Genomic DNA, 18662 nt, shown 5'->3' with positions numbered 1-18662 from the left:
ACTGCTTCTTCCCTTAGCAGCATTGTCACCTCTGTTTCCTTTACTGGGACCCCTCCTGTTAGAGTGAAGAGTTTTGTAATCCTGCAGGTGCATGCAGATAGAAAAAGGGGACCCATCTGTCTAGGAACAGATGGGTTTATATAGACACGATCTTTTCATCCCGAATTGGGTAAGGGGTAGACTGTTTAACCCTGGGGTAGTCAAATTGCGGCCCTCCAGATGTCTATGGACTACAATTCCCATGAGCCCCAGGGGCTCATGGGAATTGTAGTCCATGGACATCTGGAGGGCTGCAGTTTGACTACCCCTGGCTTTTAACCTGTTGGCTGAAAATTTACTATTTCAAAAGCCATCCCCTCTTCCCCTACTAATCAAGATGGGAATCTACTCCCTCCAAGTCCCAGAGGTAGAATGCCTTAAATCAATGGCTGTAGAGCACAGGCAGGATGATGCTGTTGCAGCCTTGGTGTTTGTGGGCTTCTTAGAGGTCACCGGTTGGCTGCTGGGTAAACGAAATGTTGGCCTGGTCCAGCATGATGATTCTTAAGTGCATAAACCTCTTTGGAGCAGGAGCCCATATTTCTTCAGAGCCTTGCTCTTTGGAGCTAAATAACATTTTACAATGCAGCTTCTCCAGGGCACCAAGCCTCTAGATGCTTCTGGCTATTCATTGTAAGCTGATGTTCTCTTATTTGTGTTACATAGTGTAGCACCTCCTGGGAGGAATTGCTAGGCTGGTGTTTGATTTTTTTTCTTGAACTTTGCAGGTTGCCTACCAGGGAGATCCAGAAGGTGCTCTCATTCAGTTTGCCACCCATGAAGAAGCAAAGAAAGCAATATCAAGCACCGAAGCAGTACTGAATAATCGTTTTATCAAAGTCTACTGGCACAGAGAAGGCAGTGCTCCACCAATGCCGGCTACAGTGCAGAAGGTAATACAGCAGAACCCTGGTTCATTTCAACGTTCTGTTACTAATTTTTAAGCATTTCCATTAGGAGTTACTAGAAGATGAGCAGAATGTTCTCTGTTGCCCTTCCGTGATCCGTCATGATGACTGTTAAAGCAGGGGTAGTCAACCTGTGGTCCTCCAGATGTTCATGAACTACAATTCCCATGAGCCCCTGCCAGCAAACACAAATGTTGGCAGGGGCTCATGGGAATTGTAGTCCATGAACATCTGGAGGACCACAGGTTGACTACCTCTGCGTTAAAGTACCACAGACCAAAACTCTGTTCCGGGTAGATTACCGTATTTCTGCAGTTGGCTTATAAGTACATATTGTTGCCGGACTCTTCTAATGAATCCAGGTCAGATTTCAATAGCTGCTCTCTCCCGTTTCATTGAGCACAGCAAAATTAAATATTTGCACTATACAGATATCAAATTTTGATGACAGGAAATGAATCAGAATTTATATCCTTAAAAAAATTAAACACCAGGCGTCCCTGTATCAGTCAGTTTCAGTTTATACCTATAAGGTTATAGCTAGCTACAGCAGCAAAGGAGGAGGGAAAAACCCGTTCCACAAGTGCAGCTGTCCTCATCGTGCATTGCATGGAGTCGATCCCTGATGTGTTGATTAATTTAATGTGTTCTTTTTAAATGAAGGAATAGGAGAATCCATTTTTAAAAGAGCAGTGTCTTATATGGGGATAGATCCAGTGATCTGTTAGCTGAAGGTTTACTCAGCTGGCGTTCTTGATTTAGTGCACTATAAAGGTGAGAGCATCTGACTGAAAGATGGGGCAATTCATATGTCCTGGTGTCTGATTTTAAAACATAGTTATGGCAATCTTATTTTCCTTTCAAGGTCATACAGCCTTTGGGCCAGCAGTCCGTCTTGCCTGTTGTGAAACAGTCCGTCAAGGAACGACTGGGTCCAGTACCCATCAGTAACATTGAGCCTGCAGAACCTCAGAGTGCCAGTACGGAACCCGTTCAGGTGACTATAATATTTATTTACTAAAACGTTGGTTATCTATTAATCTGAACCACCATTGCAACTTCCGGACCCCTTCATGGAACACAGTCCCTGTCATTCCAGGGGATTTAAAGAAGGGCTTTTTAAAATACTTGCAGTTACAAGTGCAATGTGCTTTGTTTTTAAAAATGCACTACTACAGGTTTCTTGTCTTTTTTCCTAGAATGTAACAAAACTCTCTGTGAAGGAGAGACTAGGGTTTGTGCCTAAGCCACCTGCTCCCACCATTGAAAAGGTAAGAGACGATTCAGGGCAGACGTTTGTAGAACTACGGTTTCATGAGCATGCTTCAGTACAGCTTTGTCTTTTCCTTGAATTTAATAGCAGACTATTTGAATAGCATGAGCACAAAAGTATTTTAAGACCTGTCTTAAAATAGAAGGCTGAAGTCTGACATTAGGCCCATCTGTAATACTGCTGAGAAAGTTGGCTGCATTTGTGAGACAGCTGCTTGAAACCCAGAGCCCAGTGGTTTGGACATGGTTTTTCTTGATCAGGTTAATGTTGTCAGTGCTAAACTGAGCTCTGGCGGAGAGTTTATGAAAGCAGCGTAGCCAAAATTGTAATGCAGGAAATCACCTATGGAATATGCATGGGCATTGGAGGTTCCTGTAGTTGAACTTTTCTCTTTGCTGGGATAGGGCCTTTTCTCTTTAGCTGGAGATGTCAGAGTTCTTTTGCTTATAACAGTGGTTCTCAACCTACCTGATGGTGCGACCCCCTTTGGGTCACCGAGGCCACCGTGGCGGCCTCGGCAACCCAAAGGGGGTAGTAGGGTTGCGTGCTCTGGCACGCTGGTGATCACAGAAGCCCGAGGCGGCCAGCAGAGGGGAGAGGCTGCGTCGGGACTCCTCCCCTCCACGGCACTGGCCACCTCGGGCTTTCATGATAGACAAAGTGGCCGCATGCACCGGAGACATTAGGAAGGTGCCGGCAGTAGCACAGTGGTGGCCTTGGCAACCCTGGGGAAAAGGGTCAATCGTCTCCCATAGGGGTTGCGGCCCTGAGGTTGAGAACAACTCACTTATGAAGATCAGCTTTACCACCAAGCCATAGCCTTCCACACACTTGGGATGGCCTTAGCATGCCACCCGCTTGTCTCCATTCTTGGCAGGAGATAGGCCATACTGTATTCTGCCTTGCTTGCTTGTCTGCGCATCTCTCCAGCATGGTTTTGCATTGATCCCACATAAGCCCCTCAGTTGAAACTAGCCTGTTCTGTCTAGATCTGTTCTGTTTCGGTCCAGACTAGACTATACCACATGGCAGATTTGGAGATGCAGCATTGCCTCATTTGGCCTGCAATGAAATTCTTGACGGGGTGCTTGGGCGTAGGTGCAGCATCTTAAGCTAATAAATGTGCATGTTGCTTGGGGGACTTGGTCCATTTGACTTGGATCAGTACTCATGAATGACCTGTATTTGGGGAAAAAACACTTCTGGTTTAGCAATGCCAACTGGATTGGATATAGAATGGAACTTACAACTCTTTGTTTCCATGGCTTTCCACAAGTCTTCAAAAAGTGGCTTGATTTTTTTTAAAAACCCAAAACACTAACCCCCTTATGACTTATATCCCTGAGACAGCTTTAGGTTTGTTTATTGAGCAGTAACATTCCATCTTCCTGAATAGCAGTATTTTACTGCTCCAAATCCTTGACTAGAAATGCCTTGAAACTGAGGAGAATTTCAGTAGTAATCTGGCATCCAGGATTTGCTACTCAAAAGGACAAACTCAATAATGATTGTGCAGAGCATGCCAAAGCAACCAGGGACATCTTAAATAACTCTTGGGCCCTGGCTGATGTTAGGTGGTGTGTATTCTAAATGGCAATCAAGGTTTTGTTTTGGGACTGTTAGTGGAGCAGAACCTCCTATTTGGGCCATGAAGCAATCAGGTTTCCCTCAAATTATTTTTCTATTGGAAAAAGTGCTAAAAAATTGGAACAACCTTTTTTCCCTACTTATTCAATGGCTACCAACCTTCTGCCTTTTGTTTGCCACTATTTGTATAGCTGTCTTTTAAAGTTGCTGCTTTCTTTTTTTCTTTGTTAATTCCCCCCAATAAAATTGACTGACTATCATGACTGCTAGGATAAACAAAGAACTGCTAAAGAAATCAGACAATTGTGTAGTTGCTTAGTAAATAATTTACCCTTGCAGAAACCCTTAGAATTAAGTACAGTATTGTTAAGAAGCTATAATGGTTTCCCAGCAAAGCTACCCTGAGCAATGGGGAAGGTGTGGCATACATATTCTAAAAAAGAAGTTATAACCAATATGATTTTGTAATGTGAAAAAAGTATCAGGCTCACTAATGGCTGAAGCATTTTTATTCTCATAAATTTAATTGCTAAACATTATCCATGTCTTTAAACAATCGGTTGTCTAAAGCTTGTTTGGGTTGATCAAACAGACCACCCTAAGACAGAAGAATACCTTTTCATAGAATCATAGAGTTGGAAGGGACCTTGTGGGTCATCTAGTTCAACCCTCTGCACTGTGCAGGACACTCACAACCCTATCGCTCATCCACTGTAACCTGCCACCCCCTTAAGCCTACCAGAATCAGCCTCTCTGTCAGATGGCTATCTAGCCTATGTTTAAAATTTTCCAAAGATGTAGAATCCACCACCTCCCGAGGAAGCCTGTTCCACTGAGAAACCGCTCTAACTGTCAGGAACTTCTTCCTGATGTCCTGAAGAAAAATCTATGTATGAATCAGCCCCCCCCCCCCCAAAGTTGATGTTTTCCTTGGATACTTTGACCTTAGTGGATCATTGTGCCAGGTTGCGTAGTCAGTTTTCACAGTTGACCTCGTGGGTCATCTAGTCCAACATTGAATCAGTACTACTTTCCCATGTTGCTCCTGGCTTAGCTTGCTTGCTTGAGTGATCTCTTAGGTTTAAACTAGGCAAACAGGCAACTGGTGTGGTTCTTTCTATAGACTATTTGTGGCTTACTGTTATCACAAAAATCATGAGTATTCTGCTGGAAATGTATACTGCAGCTTGTCCTCTTTGCCAGGCACACTCAATCAGTAGACCTCTGAATGAATAACTTGTATAACTTGCCTCCATTTATATTCAGCCAAGTGGCATGTATGCATGTATTAATTAATTATTATATTTATATACCGCCCTCCCCTGCCTTTAAAGGTAACACTCTTTGCTTCCTCGTCCTTTCAAACTCAGGTGCCCCATACACTCAAGGTGATTGAGCTCAGGTTCATACTTCTGTCATTTTTCCACAGCACGTGTCTTTACCTTCTAGTAATCCTTAGAATCGGTATAAGCCTGTCAGAACATTTTTTTGTGCGTGTCAGATGTGCTTGTTCTCGCTGTCTTTACAAGTGTAGCAACAAGTATCTGTCCTGGAGAAAAATCTATATTTGAATCAGTTTTCCCCCCCAAAGTTGATTGATTCTCACAATAAACTGTTTTCTTTCTGTAGGTCTTGTCTACTTCTACTGGCTTGACAAAAACAGTCTATAACCCAGCTGCTCTGAAGGCTGCTCAGAAAACACTGCCTGTTGTAAACACCTCCGTTCTAGACACTAGTGAAGCACAGAAGAAAAAACAGGTAAATTGAACTCTGCTTCTCCTTTAGAAGTCTGTGACATACTAGTAGGTATTCGTAATGACAGAGTTTCATTTCAAACAGCTGTTTATTTGCATCTTGTCTTAAATCTTTTGTACGAGTCACAGTTTGAGGTGCTTTACTGATGCCTGTATCCTGTACAGGCTAAATCTAAAATTGCTATCATTATTTTATTTTATTTTTTTGAGGAGAGAAGTGATTCTCTATCTTACTATATTTATTGTTTGAAAAACTTTTCTCGCTCCAGGATTTTTATGGTAAAGACTAAAAGGTTGCTAGGTAAAACCTTTGATCTTCGATCTTTTAATGAACCTGGAATTATAATCACAGATACAATTTTGAGGCGAAGCCTTACTTTGGTGAAGAATACATTTGTCTACATTAGTTTAGGTCTGTTGTACATGCAGTGTGGTCTGCTAACTATAATTCAGAAGGCTGATAGGCTCCTGCACTTTCTCTTATTCCTCCCTTTTGAAGCTAACCCCAAGTCTGTATCTTGATATATGGAGCTTTGCCGTTTCCTCCTCAAACTTAATAATCACTTGAGCCTCTTCTGCAAAACCTTTTCTTTCAGTTTTATGCTTAGTCTGGGTAGGCTGGGGAAGCACAATGCACCTCAGGGAACTTTCAGCTATTTGCCCTTGAAATAGTACAGTAATTGAGACTTTCTGTGGGTTTCTTCTAAAACGGCTGATGGATTTGCGTTCATCTGGTTTCAGAACACAAATTGCTTTGAAATCTGATGTTCATCGTAGACTGTTTTTTAAAGTCTTCTAATTAGAGTTCAGATCATATTTGTTGTTTCAGCAGTTAGTCTTGGCAGCTTTATCCCTAAAAGCAACCAGTGATTAAAGTTAAGCCTTAAAGTAGTTCTCGGATTAAAATAATACTTAGACCGTTTCCGCACTAGAGGCTTCACGCCAGGCTGGAGTTCGAGTCAGGGCAGGTTTCCCCGCTTCCTCCTGCTCCCTCACAAGGGAGCATTTGTTCTGGTGCACCTTGTCCACTATGGTGCACCTTGTCCACATGGGAGCGGGGGTAGTGAAGTTCCCAGTGCAGAAACAGTCTTAGTTATGCATTTAAAAACTTTAGCTGGGTCCATAAAGTTTCCCTATGACTTCAGCACAAAAGGTACATTTCCCCTTTTCCCTTTAGTTTTAACATAAATGTGAGTGTGTTGAATCAGTTTAAGAAGAGTAATGGGACAGATATTGCAGCTTTTCCCTATGGATTTAGAATCTAGAATTTTCAACACTGTATCTATAATTACTGTGTTGCTGTTCAGTATGATGAGAGAATTTGTTAAAATATAAGCAGTGTCAAAAGAGATAGATACAGTGGAAGTTATCCAGTCTTCTAAAAAATATTTGTTAAATGATTTAATTGTATCTATTGCAGTTGTATGCTGTGTTGGTTCCACCTGGTATTTTTAAGTTGGTTGTAAGTAGGAGAAGGCTCCCCCCCCACACACACACACATTATTTAAAGGCCTTTCATCCAGTTAAATCCATTTTATCGGTTTATTCTCAGTGGATAACAGTCACCCCCAAATGATGAGAGACATGGCTAAAGGGGAGTGAAACTTTAAACCCTGTGTACCTTGCCAGATGTTAGTAGGTGATACATTTTTTTGCTTGTTTGGATTTTTATACCGTCCTTCCATACAGCTCTGGGCAGTTTATATAAAATGTTGTAAAAATAGTTCCATAGAAGATTATAACAATGTGTCAGATAACAATCATAACTTAGCATGTCAACCCGAAAAGTATTTTAACAGAACAACAACACTGACATATCCCTGTGGAGGTCAGATTGTTCAGTCATGGAAGGGTGTTGGGGGGGGGGGACCAGCAGATGTTTTGAGTTGGTCGGCCTCAAGCAAATGCCTCTTGGAGGAGCTCCCTTTTGCAGGCCCTGCGGAACTGTGGAAGTTTGATGTAGTTTTTCTTGTGACATATTGAGATGTTACTTCTTTGTGTATGTCTACAGGAGGCACTAAGACTTCAGCAAGACGTGAGGAAGAAAAAACAAGAGATTTTAGAAAAGCATATTGAAACACAGAAGGTAATGTATTTTTATTCTGTGATCTGGTTTCTCCTGAAAAACAGTTGTGGTATGTCATGTGTTTTAGCATCAATGCTGTAATAGTAAAATTCTGTGTTAAAGCAGTTCAGAAAAGGAATTTTCTTACATTTACAATGGTAGTGGGGGGGTTTCTCTAGGAATTCTGTAAGATTTGAGTTCATGAATGATTCTTGAACTGCCTGATTGACTCTTAGCCATAGATTTGTTGATGGGGGGGTCTATGCAGGCAAATAGAAATCAAGGGTTGGCCGCTGTTTCTGAAACCTAGGCATTTGTGGTCGTTTGTGCAAGAAGATGGAAAAGTTCTTAAAACTTAGAGAAAGTGTTCAGATTTTTCACACTACTTTTCCTAGATATTTTATTGGTCTTATCATTAGTAGGCTAATGTTGTTTTTCTTTTCATAATTTGAAATCTTATTTATTTCATTTATACCCCAGCTTTCTCCCCAGTAGGAACCCAAGAGCCAGCTTGGTTGTAGTGGTTAGGAGCGCGGATTTCTAATCTGGTGAGCAGGGTTTGATTCCACATTCCCCCACATGCAACCAGCTCTCCACAGCACTGATAAAACTGTTTTAACTGAGCAGCAATATCAGGGCTCTCTCAGCCTCACCTATCTCACAGGGTGCCTGTTGTGGGGAGAGGAAAGGGAAGGCGACTGTAAGCCGTTGTAAGCTACTCCTTCGGGTAGAGAAAAAGCGACACATAAGAACCAACTTCTTTTTCAAAGTGGCATATATTGTATCCTCTACTCAATTGTATTCTCACAAGCAACCCTGTGAGGTAGTATAGACTGAGAGTGTGTGATTGGCCCCAGGTCACTCAAGCAGCTTATGTGGCAGAGTAGGGACTTGAACCTGGCTCTCCCAGATCTTGCTCTGATGCTCACTACACCATGCTGGCTGTCAACAATTCCCAGTAGGAAATGCTCTCAGCAAGTCAAATTGTATCGACCTTTTTCAAGCTGACTTCATGCTCTCAATTCTGGACTTCTTGATGGGTCCTCCCAACTCTTTCCCCGCATGGGGTTTCTCAAAAAGAAAGAAAAAGCACAGGGTTGACTGCTGAGGGTAAACTAGCAGATGCCATTTCCTCATGTGGGAGGAGCCCTTCCCTGGATGTAAGAGACTCACATAGTGGGATAAAGCACCTCCACGAGTGATTTCTCTGTGTGGTTGAAACCAGAAATTAAAATGCTTTGGAAGTCTTTCAAAAGCAAGTGGTAGAATTCTGTAGCAGAGATTTCCACATCCTTCTCTTTAAGCATATTGCATGCAGTTACAGTCCTTTGACCCCTGTGTCAGAGCTCATCCAGTATCTAGTCTCTCCTTCCCAACTCACCTGTTTTCAGTGGAGACATGTTTGATCTAGTTGGATATTTACTAGCTGTCCCTTGCATCTGGTAGAAGGAGGAATGTTTTGAAACTCCGGTGGTAAAAAATGTATTTAACTGTGCTTAACACAGCTGAAGGAAAAAATAACTTTTATCCAAAAGATTGTTGATAGAGATCAGCAGATGATTACTGTAAGTAATAGTTCGTTGTCTCAATAGATGCTCATCTCAAAGCTGGAGAAGAATAAAAACATGAAGTCAGAGGACAAGGCCGAAATCATGAAAACTCTGGAGACTTTGACCAACAGCATCACCAAATTGAAGGACGAATTGAAAGGTGTCTCTGCCCCGGCACCCACTCCGCTAAAAAGCATGAAAACCAAGACACAGGTATTCTGATCTTGCTACTTTCACATTCCCTTAATCTAAGGTTCCCCCTTTATAGTATTCTAACACTGTTAAAATAAATCGAGAAGGAATGCGTTTATCATGTTTGTATCATAACTTCACTTTAGTGACCTAAAAGTTTTATTGGTGTTGATCATGCCAAGAAAATACAAGTGATTTAATGGTGTATTTCACCTGACTAGCAATACCAAAGATTATTTGGAGAGCCTTCCTTGAAATTAAACCTGTTTTATATATAGATAAGGAGTCCTATATCATGCATCTTTCTTGTTGTGATGGATGAGATCTGTAATCAGGTTGTAAAAGGTGCAAGCTTGTTTCATTTACCTGGCTTTTTTGGTGTGTGGCTCAAGATGCAATTCTTGAACCTTATTTCTCGATCCCCGTAGTACTTAGTTTCTGAGCATGCTGAGTTTAGGAGAGCCCTGAGTTTGTTTATTTATTTATTTTATTTTTTGACTTATACACCGACCCTCCCGGCACATCAGCTTGATGTGGCTTCCAACATTGTTTCATAAAAACATATATAATAAGTGAAAATTACATAGTTTTATATTAAACTTTAAAAAACATTATCCTAAATACAATTATGCCAGCTGTATAAGCTGTATATTCATTTGATGTCTTGGATTTTTTTTGGGGGGGGGGGTGAGATCTGTATAGAGGGAGCCCAGATGGTGTTTAATCTTATTCATATATATTTATTTGTATTTTGATTTGTATGCCACCCCTCTCCAGAAGGTCTTGAAGTTGTCTTGCTGTTCATTGGCCCCAACTAAATGTCTGACAGAAGAGTTCCATCTTACAGACCCTGCGAAACTGACCCAGTTCTGTCAGGGCCCATAACTTTTCCGGGAGCTCATTTCATCAGGTGGGGGCCAGGACTGAAAAGACCTTGGCCCTGGATGAGGCCAGACGTATTTTTAGAACAGGGATCACTAATTTGTTCATACTGGATGATCGTAGTTTCCTTTGGGGGGCGTAGTCATCCATGCGGTCCTTCAGGTACACTGGGCCCTGACTGTGTATAACCTTGAAGGTCAGCTGGCTGTCTGTTGTCCCCAAGAGTCCATCTAGTGCCGATCTTGAATTTGGCAGTGTTGCAGTGCACTTTGGGATCTGGTTATTTAATTGCATGTCCTTCAATTTAAGTTTTGAGAAATGCATACTAAATTGCACCAGTAACTTCTTAGATGCAAAAAGAATTGTTGGACACCGAGCTGGACTTGTACAAAAAGATGCAGGCTGGGGAAGAAGTCACCGAACTAAGGAGGAAGTACACAGAGCTGCAGCTTGAGGTAAGTGTACTTGAAAAACATACTGAGAATATGAAATTGTCTAACGCATTTCCAGAGAACTTAAATCAGAGTTTACCTGCATAATATAAGGAGGAGACTCTCACTTACCTGTGCTACAATAAACCTTAGTTTTTTAAGGTGCCAGGAGAGACTCTGGATTTAGCAGACTAACATGACATTGTCTCTGGAATCTGATCAAGTTGGCAAGTGGTGTTAGTCTACCTGTAGCAGTAGAAAAAAGCAAGAGTCCAGTAGCATCTAAAACAGGGGTAGTCAATCTGTGGTCCTCCAGATCAGGGGTCATGAACCCCCTCAGTACCAGACCTCCAGCCTGCCTCACCCCCCCCCCCCCCGCAGCGAGAAGCTCGCCAGGCCCCAAGCGAAGCGGCCACTTTGCTCGTGGCCCGGCTAGCTTCTTGCTGTGAGAGGGAGGGGAAGAGGCAGGTGCGGCCTCCGGCACGCCAGCAGACGCAAATGTGCAGAGCTGCCGCGCATGCACATTGGTGCCCCCTGCTGGTGAAAACACATTAGTGCCACCTGCTGTTGAAAACGTGCATGCGCAGCGCCCGGGCCGGCAGCTGTCCCCCACCCCCAGAGGCAGTCCTGAACCGGAAGAAGGTTGGGGACCGCTGCTCCAGATGTTCATGGACTATAATTCCCATGAGCCCCTGCCAGCATTTGCTGGCAGGGGCACATGGGAATTGTAGTCCATGAACATCTGGAGGACCACAGGTTGACTACCCCTGATCTAAAAGACTTCGAGGTGTTACTGGACTCTTGCTCCTTTCTCTGGAATCTGTGCAAAAATACTTTAAAGAGAAAAGCGTGACTCTCTTCTTAAAACAGAGAGGTAGCCCTTTGCATTTTTACCCATTTTCTGCCTGACGAAGGGAGCTTTGAATCTTTGGAAATCTTGTTGGTCCCTACGGTGTTACTAGACTCAAATCTTGCTGTCCTACAAAACTATTTTCTGTTTCTTGTGAGAGGTGTGCATTTTTAATGCATGCCCCATAGATGGTGCTGTTGGCATTTAGAACTTGCAGCTGCCCTGCTTGCGATTTCTTCCTTTCAAGCATCTGCTGTCTCTTGAAGATCACATTGTAAATGGTTTAGTGTAAATCCTAGAATTACTGAATTGAATCTTAGAGGGGTCATGGTGTTCCAAATAATTACCTGGTTTCTTTCAAACATCTGCTGTCTTTTGAAGAGCGTAGATCACATGTTAAACCGATTAGCATAAACTCTAGAAATGTTGATTTGCGTATTAAGTTCTCATGAGTTTCATACATAACTTTCTTCCTAGTTTGGTGTTAAAGAACATAATGAAAATAACTACAAGTCAATGCCAACGTAATTAAATTCGTATTTTGTGACTCTTTGATTTCATAATGCCCAGCTTCATATATGTACATTTTCTGCCCTGTTAGGTGTCCTGCCAATAAAAAACCTCATTACAGGGTTGTGTCAGTAGCTGCCAGGTTGTTGCAGGGAATAGGAAATGGAAGACAGATTGTGCTTGGTGAAGCGAATTGATTTGCCATAAGTGTGCGCTAAGAGTTCAGACAACTGTTCGTCTTTTCTTTGGTATGACTGTTATACAAATGCATGTGACAGGCGTGAGTGTCGCCCTACTGTACAGTCATAAGTACGGGGCTTCCAAAATGAGGCTTATATGGACCACCTCCAGGCCAGAACAAAATTGCTTGTTCATTGCCATATTCCGAGGGATTACAGATCACGTGGCATTGAAAGACAGGCTTATGAAAGGTTTAAAAGCCTCTAAGGACAAGAGATGCTAGGAAAGTGAGGTGTTTGCATAGCTGTTGTGTAGAGGGAGTATGATATGGGAGTTAAGTGAGTTTCAAGCATGGCTTCCTTTCTCCAGCTATACTCTGCTGCTGTTGCATCCTTTTGCTTTAGTACTTTGCAAAGTCTTTTTATTGCTTTTGACCTGATAGGAGAAGGAATTGAGGGTTCTTGAGACAGTTGTCAGCATCAAGTAAGGGGCATCTATATGTATTTGACAGAGCATGATTTTTTGCTTTGTTTTGTTAAATTGATCTTTCACAATGGAAAGCCTTTCTGCAGATTCCCTGTTCAGCTATGAATTTCAGATTGGTTCATGAATCTTGTTGGTAAAAGTTGGCTGAATTTTGAGGGGGCTTCTGTAGCTTGAGATCAGGTTTTTGCAAAACCGGGAGTTGGTCTGAAAGTGTGTCAATGGTTATGAATCCTATTCCTGCAAGGCACCCGTCCATCAATGGAATTTTTGTTTAGTATCCACCCTGAGGTTTTAACTGCTTAACTTGAATGAGCATACTTCTTGGTGCTACCTACGTCCTGTCTTGCCTCCATACCCTGGTGCTTTAAAATCCCATTGCTGCCAGCTTGCCCATAATACTGGTGGCTGCTTGCTCATACTATGAAACGTCACTGAGCAATTACTTTGGATACGCCTTTTAGAGAACATGGAAAAACTTTAGAGAAATTTGGCACAGTATACCAGCCAAGCTAATACATTGGAAAGTCACTGTTTGAAATAACTTACTCAGTGGTTTTACACAAATAATTCTACCTCAACTGTCTGTATATAATAAAGAAAATTGATTTGCCCTACTGGGTGGGTTGTAAGCAATACTGGGTTGGGGGTGGGGGAGTGAGGCTGGATTCAAAGGTGGCCTTCCTCAAGCAGAGGTCTGCTGCCACTCATGGAAGTACTGTTTGTATGCATCACACTAGAGCAGGGGTAGTCAAACTGCGGCCCTCCAGATGTCCATGGACTACAATTCCCAGGAGCCCTTGCCAGCATTCGCTGGCGAATGCTGGCAAGGGCTCCTGGGAATTGTAGTCCATGGACATCTGGAGGGCCGCAGTTTGACTACCCCTGCACTAGAGGTTTGCATTATCTAGCCTAAAGAAGTCCTTCCACTAGGGCAGATCTTGCACAGCCATTTGGCACAAGCGGCAGCGTTAGCCTCCTTCCATTTTCAGTCCTTTGCATGCAGCCCAGTGTCTCTGAAGCTCGACATCAAAGTGATACATGAATGCTAATTCTTGTTACTTTGCTAGGCTGCGAAACGAGGAATTCTTTCTTCGGGTCGTGGTAGAGGAGTTCATTCTCGAGGCCGGGGTGTATCACGTGGCAGAGGCAGGGGAGTGCGAGGCCGTGGCCGAGGGAGAAGCGTTACTATTCACGCTGTGGTGGATCACCGTCCTAGGGCGCTTGAGATCTCTGCTTTTACTGAGAATGATCGAGAAGATCTCCTTCCTCACTTTGCGGTATGTAGAAATATTACTGTTCTGATTGAACCCCGGGACGGTGGGGGGGGGGGAACGACACGTGTTGGTACTCTGTCTGGCCCATAGAATGTTTGAGATCATTGTCAATAGAATACTCAGCCAAAGAGATGTAAATTCCGGGTTTCATTTTGAGCATCTGTAAACGTAAGTTTTACAAATGTTAGTATCTCTTTTGCACGGAACAAAAATGTGTATGAAAACAAGCACAGGACAGGATGTGAATTGCAGGGACAGGTCTGGAGAGTCTGGCTCTTAATAAGTGTAACTAAACTTGAGCAGCTCCATCTTTCTACCTTGCAGGGTTGTTGTAAACATAAAATGGAGGAGTGGAGAACTACATAATCCTCTTAGATTCCCCACGGGGGTGGGTGGGGATATAAATGAAGTAGGTAAATAAATTTCTATCTTCCTCGGGTGAAGAATGTAACAAGAGCAGTGGTTATCCAAAGAAGGGTGACTAATAGGTGCTTCTCATATGATTTTTTTCCCTTCATTGAGAATAGGATTTGGAAAAATTATTCAGATTACATTTGCTGCAGTTAAATGATTTAGTAGGCCCATGCATTCATTAAGAAAAGAGAGAAACCTACTTTTTCCTTCACAGTGTAGCTTCTTTTCCACACCGAATGTAAAGTGGTCCTTTGTAATCTGTTCTAGCTTTCATCTAAATGTCCTGATCAAGCAGAGTTCCAGGTCAAAATTTAACCCTAGCAAACATAAGATATTCTTGAGCTACTGCTCCAGAGCTGTCTGTGCTTTAACTCAGGGGTAGTCAACCTGTGGTCCTCCAGATGTCCATGGACTACAATTCCCATGAGCTCCTGCCAGCGTTTCCATCTGGAGGACCACAGGTTGACTACCCCTGCTCTAACTGATCCAAAAGCAGCTCTCCTTTTGGCTGAACTTTCATATGCCAAGTACTTCAGCTACCTTTTAGACCCTCTTTTTGGCTCTGCCCTTTTCTTTCCCCCTCCCCCTTTTGCTCTTATCCTGGCATGGTGCTATACGAAGTCACTAGGTCAAGTCAATCTAGAATTGTTGTAGACATCGCCCAGCAGAGAAATATTTCAACTAGTTGATGATTTTCCTCCTCTTAAAAAGCAATATGGCGAAATTGAAGACTGCCAGATAGATGACTCCTCTCTCCACGCAGTGATTACTTTCAAGACCAGAGCAGAGGCAGAAACAGTAAGTGTCTTTCTCCTTTTTTTTTCCAAATTGGTTTTCATATTAGAAGACAGGATTCAATTTAAGTGTGTTTTAAGTATTGAACCGTCCTGTATTCCCACTGTAAGTTCATTGCTTTGCTTCAAATCACGGTTAGATGATGTTTTAAGTGACAGAAGTAAAAAGTGAAATCCACACATCTGACATACTAGTCACTTGAGACAGGGCAGGGTAGAGATTTAAGAAATAAATAATGTGTGTTAAAAGATTGCTTCTCTCTGCATATCAGTTCAGGAAGAGTGGTGGTAGAGTGTTGACTGCAAGGAAGAGTGTTGAAAAAGGTGTTTTTCCACAGGTCTTGTAGCTGTTGGGAGTCTAGGCATTTGAAATAATTAATTTCTTTATTACTATTAGTGCTCCTAATTACTGCTGCAGCAATTTTTAGTCCACCGGAGCTTTCTGTGGCTTAGTTTGGGTTTTAATTGAGGTCTAAGAATGAACAGTGAATCTGCAGCATGAAAATCTGCTCTAAGGCACAGGTTTTTTGTTTGCAGTTTGTGAATGCTAGGATTGCAAAACTTGAACCTCTGGAAAATTTCACAGTGGGATATTATTAACAACTAAAGTCCCTTGTTAATAGGAATTCACGGCTAAATTGTGGGACAAGCTTTTAATACGAAATTCTCCAGAAATTGATTAATTGGAGCAATTTGGCAAAGGGGGCTTGAATTTTAAACGCTCAAACACCTGAAAAGTTACCCTGCACTGTGCTGATATGTTATGCGCATGAAGGGATCGAAACTTTTTTCAACATGTTGTCAAATACTTGAGATTTAGGGTTGTGCGTGATGCAGTGGTGGGGATGGATTCAGGTGGGTATAGCTGAGTTGGACTGGAGCAGTAGAACAGAATTTGAGTTCAGTGGGACCTTTAAGACTACAGGAGGTGACACCTGGACTCAAACTCTGTCCTACTGGTAGGGACAGTATTTGAGATAGAATAAAAAATCCTTACTTAATAAACTGAGACCTTCTTTTAAAAGTCCAGAATTATAGCTCAGATCTGTAGGCTTCTACTCATTTGCAAATTATAATTTAAATTTGCAACTGACAGTAATGATTGATCTGTAAAACAGCTGTAGCTTTTTGAAAGCTTTCTTTCACGCAATGGTAGCGAATGTTTTACTGCCTTGAACGAAAAAGGTTTATAGTCATTCACTTTTTAGGGAGGAGAAAGGAGGAGGATTCCCTAGTCATAAAATGTTGCATTTTTATGCAGCAGTAATTTCTTTCAAAGATTACAAGTTATTTCTGAACCCAAATGTCACCCATAAGCATCTTTTCAAAATTCCAGTTGTGTGACATTGTGATGAGACTTGTGGACAACACCCCCTCCCCCGAGCTGCATTTTAATAGGCGTGGAATCTTTTAAAATTTATCATAAATTTATATGTACAGATTTAAAATTTATACCTGGGGACTTTAATATCACACAATTCATGTTCAGATGTCATTGAACATGTAATTGTTTCCACATTTCACATTATGCTGTACTTTCAGATTGTACTATAAATCTTTTGTGACCGTGTCAGTTATTTCGGAATGTTGCTAACGCTGATTTATGCTAGTTCATGTTACTTTAATTTGAACATACTATTTCCAAAGCAGCCACTTAATGCATCTGGTACTTAAGGAGACATGAATATCCCATAGGTTAATTTTTTTTTCTTTCTACATTTCAATTACCAAGCCTTTGCAGCAAATGGAGCATTTTTCAGAAGAATAAGTTATATTCACCAAGTTTAATTTTTATTTTTTGTTCCCCCCCCCCCCCCCAAGATTTCTTGTTTTGGCTAGTAGAAATAATGTATGGAGATTAAAAATATTCGGTATTTCAAAAGCGAAACACCAATGAGATCATTGAGATCAGGACAGTATGTTACCTGCATTTCTGATAATTCAGGAGTTGGTACATTCATTGGAATTTGGTGCATTGTAAGCTCTTAGCACCTGATAGATTTTTTTAAAACCCTTTGGAATGGGTATATATGCATGTTTGTAAGCTCTGAAATAACTTGTAATCGGTAATACGTCTACATTCATACTTTAAATAAAAATCTTGGCAACATTCTAATGAACCAGTATAGTCTGAGAGAAAGGCTTGCATTAAATACTAAGACAGAATCAGTGAAATACAAGGACTTCTATTATCTATTTAGATTTTTATTCCAACCCTCCCTGAGAGTGGAGCTCTGTCCAGCCAGTGATACAAAAAACAACAACAACAACAATAATGAAACCATCATTTGAATAGAATCCAATTTAAAAACCGCATGCACACCGCAGACTGATGCATTTGGCATAAGATTTAACAGCACTGATGGTAGAGCCCACCAAAATTGCATTAGTGGAATGCCTGGTGGAATAATTCTTACATGCCCCATGGAATGAAGACAGATCCCATGGGGCACAATTGCCCTTGGACCAAACATTTCACGATGTCGGGGTAACAGTGGGAAAGTATGCCCAGTGGAATTCCCCCCCCCTTTTGAGCAACAAACCTCTGTCCAGGTTTGATGAACTTCTCCTTATATATCTATCCCTCTTTTAAAGCTAATTGTGGCCGCCATTATCTCCACTGACAGTGAATTCTGGTGAATTTATTAAATGCAGCATAATGCCAACCATGACAGTGACTTCCACAGTTGGTATCACTCATTGACTGGAGAAGTAAATCCTTTTGTCTGCCTTGAAACCGTCATTGGATTGTGCCTCAACGGGAGAAAAAACAACCTGCCACACACACCATCTTGGTTTGTGGCCTTACTGTCCGTGGTCACAGACCGCCAGTCATAGAATACACATTTTTCTTCTGAAGGAGAGTTCACAGAGAAATATTGTTCTCTTCAGGCTGCTATCCATGGAGCGCGATTCAAAGGACAGGACCTGAAGTTGGCCTGGAACAAGCCAGTCACAAATATGTCTACTGTGGAAACAGAGGAGACAGAACCAGATGAAGAAGAAGTAAGTGTCTCTTATTTCACACCTTGGCTGATTCCACACATGTTGGATAATGTACCGTAGAAATAGAATTTTTTGTTTCGCACAAAAAATCCAGCTGCAAAAGTGCATTGGTAGTGCATTCTCCAGTGTGTCTGGATTGGGCCCTTGTTTGGGGAGGTCTTCTGACAATTGTTCGAGTTAAGTTTGCTTGTTCCTTCAGAGCAGTTTGATCTGTCAGTTCATATTACTTGCTTTCCCCTTTCTCGCTCTCTCTCTCTCTCTCTCTCATGGCTAAGTAAGCAGTTCAAATATGTATTTGTATCTAGTTTGCTGTAGAGATTCCAGTTTCTTCCAGCTGGTAGGTGAGCTCCATGTGCAGCTGTTTCAAGGAGAAATCTCTAGTTAGGAGTCAAGCTAGGTAGTGTAACAGGCACCATGTTTCATGAAAGCACTAAAACAGCAAACATCCTTGGGAGAAAGATCTGATG

At 41.9% G+C, this 18662-nt stretch overlaps 1 protein-coding gene across 2 annotated transcripts in view; it reads left to right on the top strand.

Moving 5' to 3' along the window:
• Positions 1-18662, top strand: part of RBM26 (RNA binding motif protein 26) — a 55625-nt gene that overhangs the window by 33454 nt on the left and 3509 nt on the right. For both annotated transcript variants that reach the window (XM_077343866.1, XM_077343865.1), the window contains exons 12-21: positions 768-932; positions 1813-1944; positions 2147-2218; positions 5437-5565; positions 7573-7647; positions 9219-9389; positions 10601-10705; positions 13775-13984; positions 15107-15193; positions 18082-18195. In XM_077343866.1, the coding sequence (XP_077199981.1) occupies positions 768-932; positions 1813-1944; positions 2147-2218; positions 5437-5565; positions 7573-7647; positions 9219-9389; positions 10601-10705; positions 13775-13984; positions 15107-15193; positions 18082-18195 (1260 nt within the window). The remainder of the gene's footprint in view (positions 1-767; positions 933-1812; positions 1945-2146; positions 2219-5436; positions 5566-7572; positions 7648-9218; positions 9390-10600; positions 10706-13774; positions 13985-15106; positions 15194-18081; positions 18196-18662) is intronic.

Source organism: Paroedura picta, chromosome 6 (assembly GCF_049243985.1).
Source record: "Paroedura picta isolate Pp20150507F chromosome 6, Ppicta_v3.0, whole genome shotgun sequence".
NCBI lineage: Eukaryota > Metazoa > Chordata > Lepidosauria > Squamata > Gekkonidae > Paroedura > Paroedura picta.
Note: the sequence above shows the minus strand (reverse complement) of the source record. Positions and strands in the feature narration are given on the sequence as shown.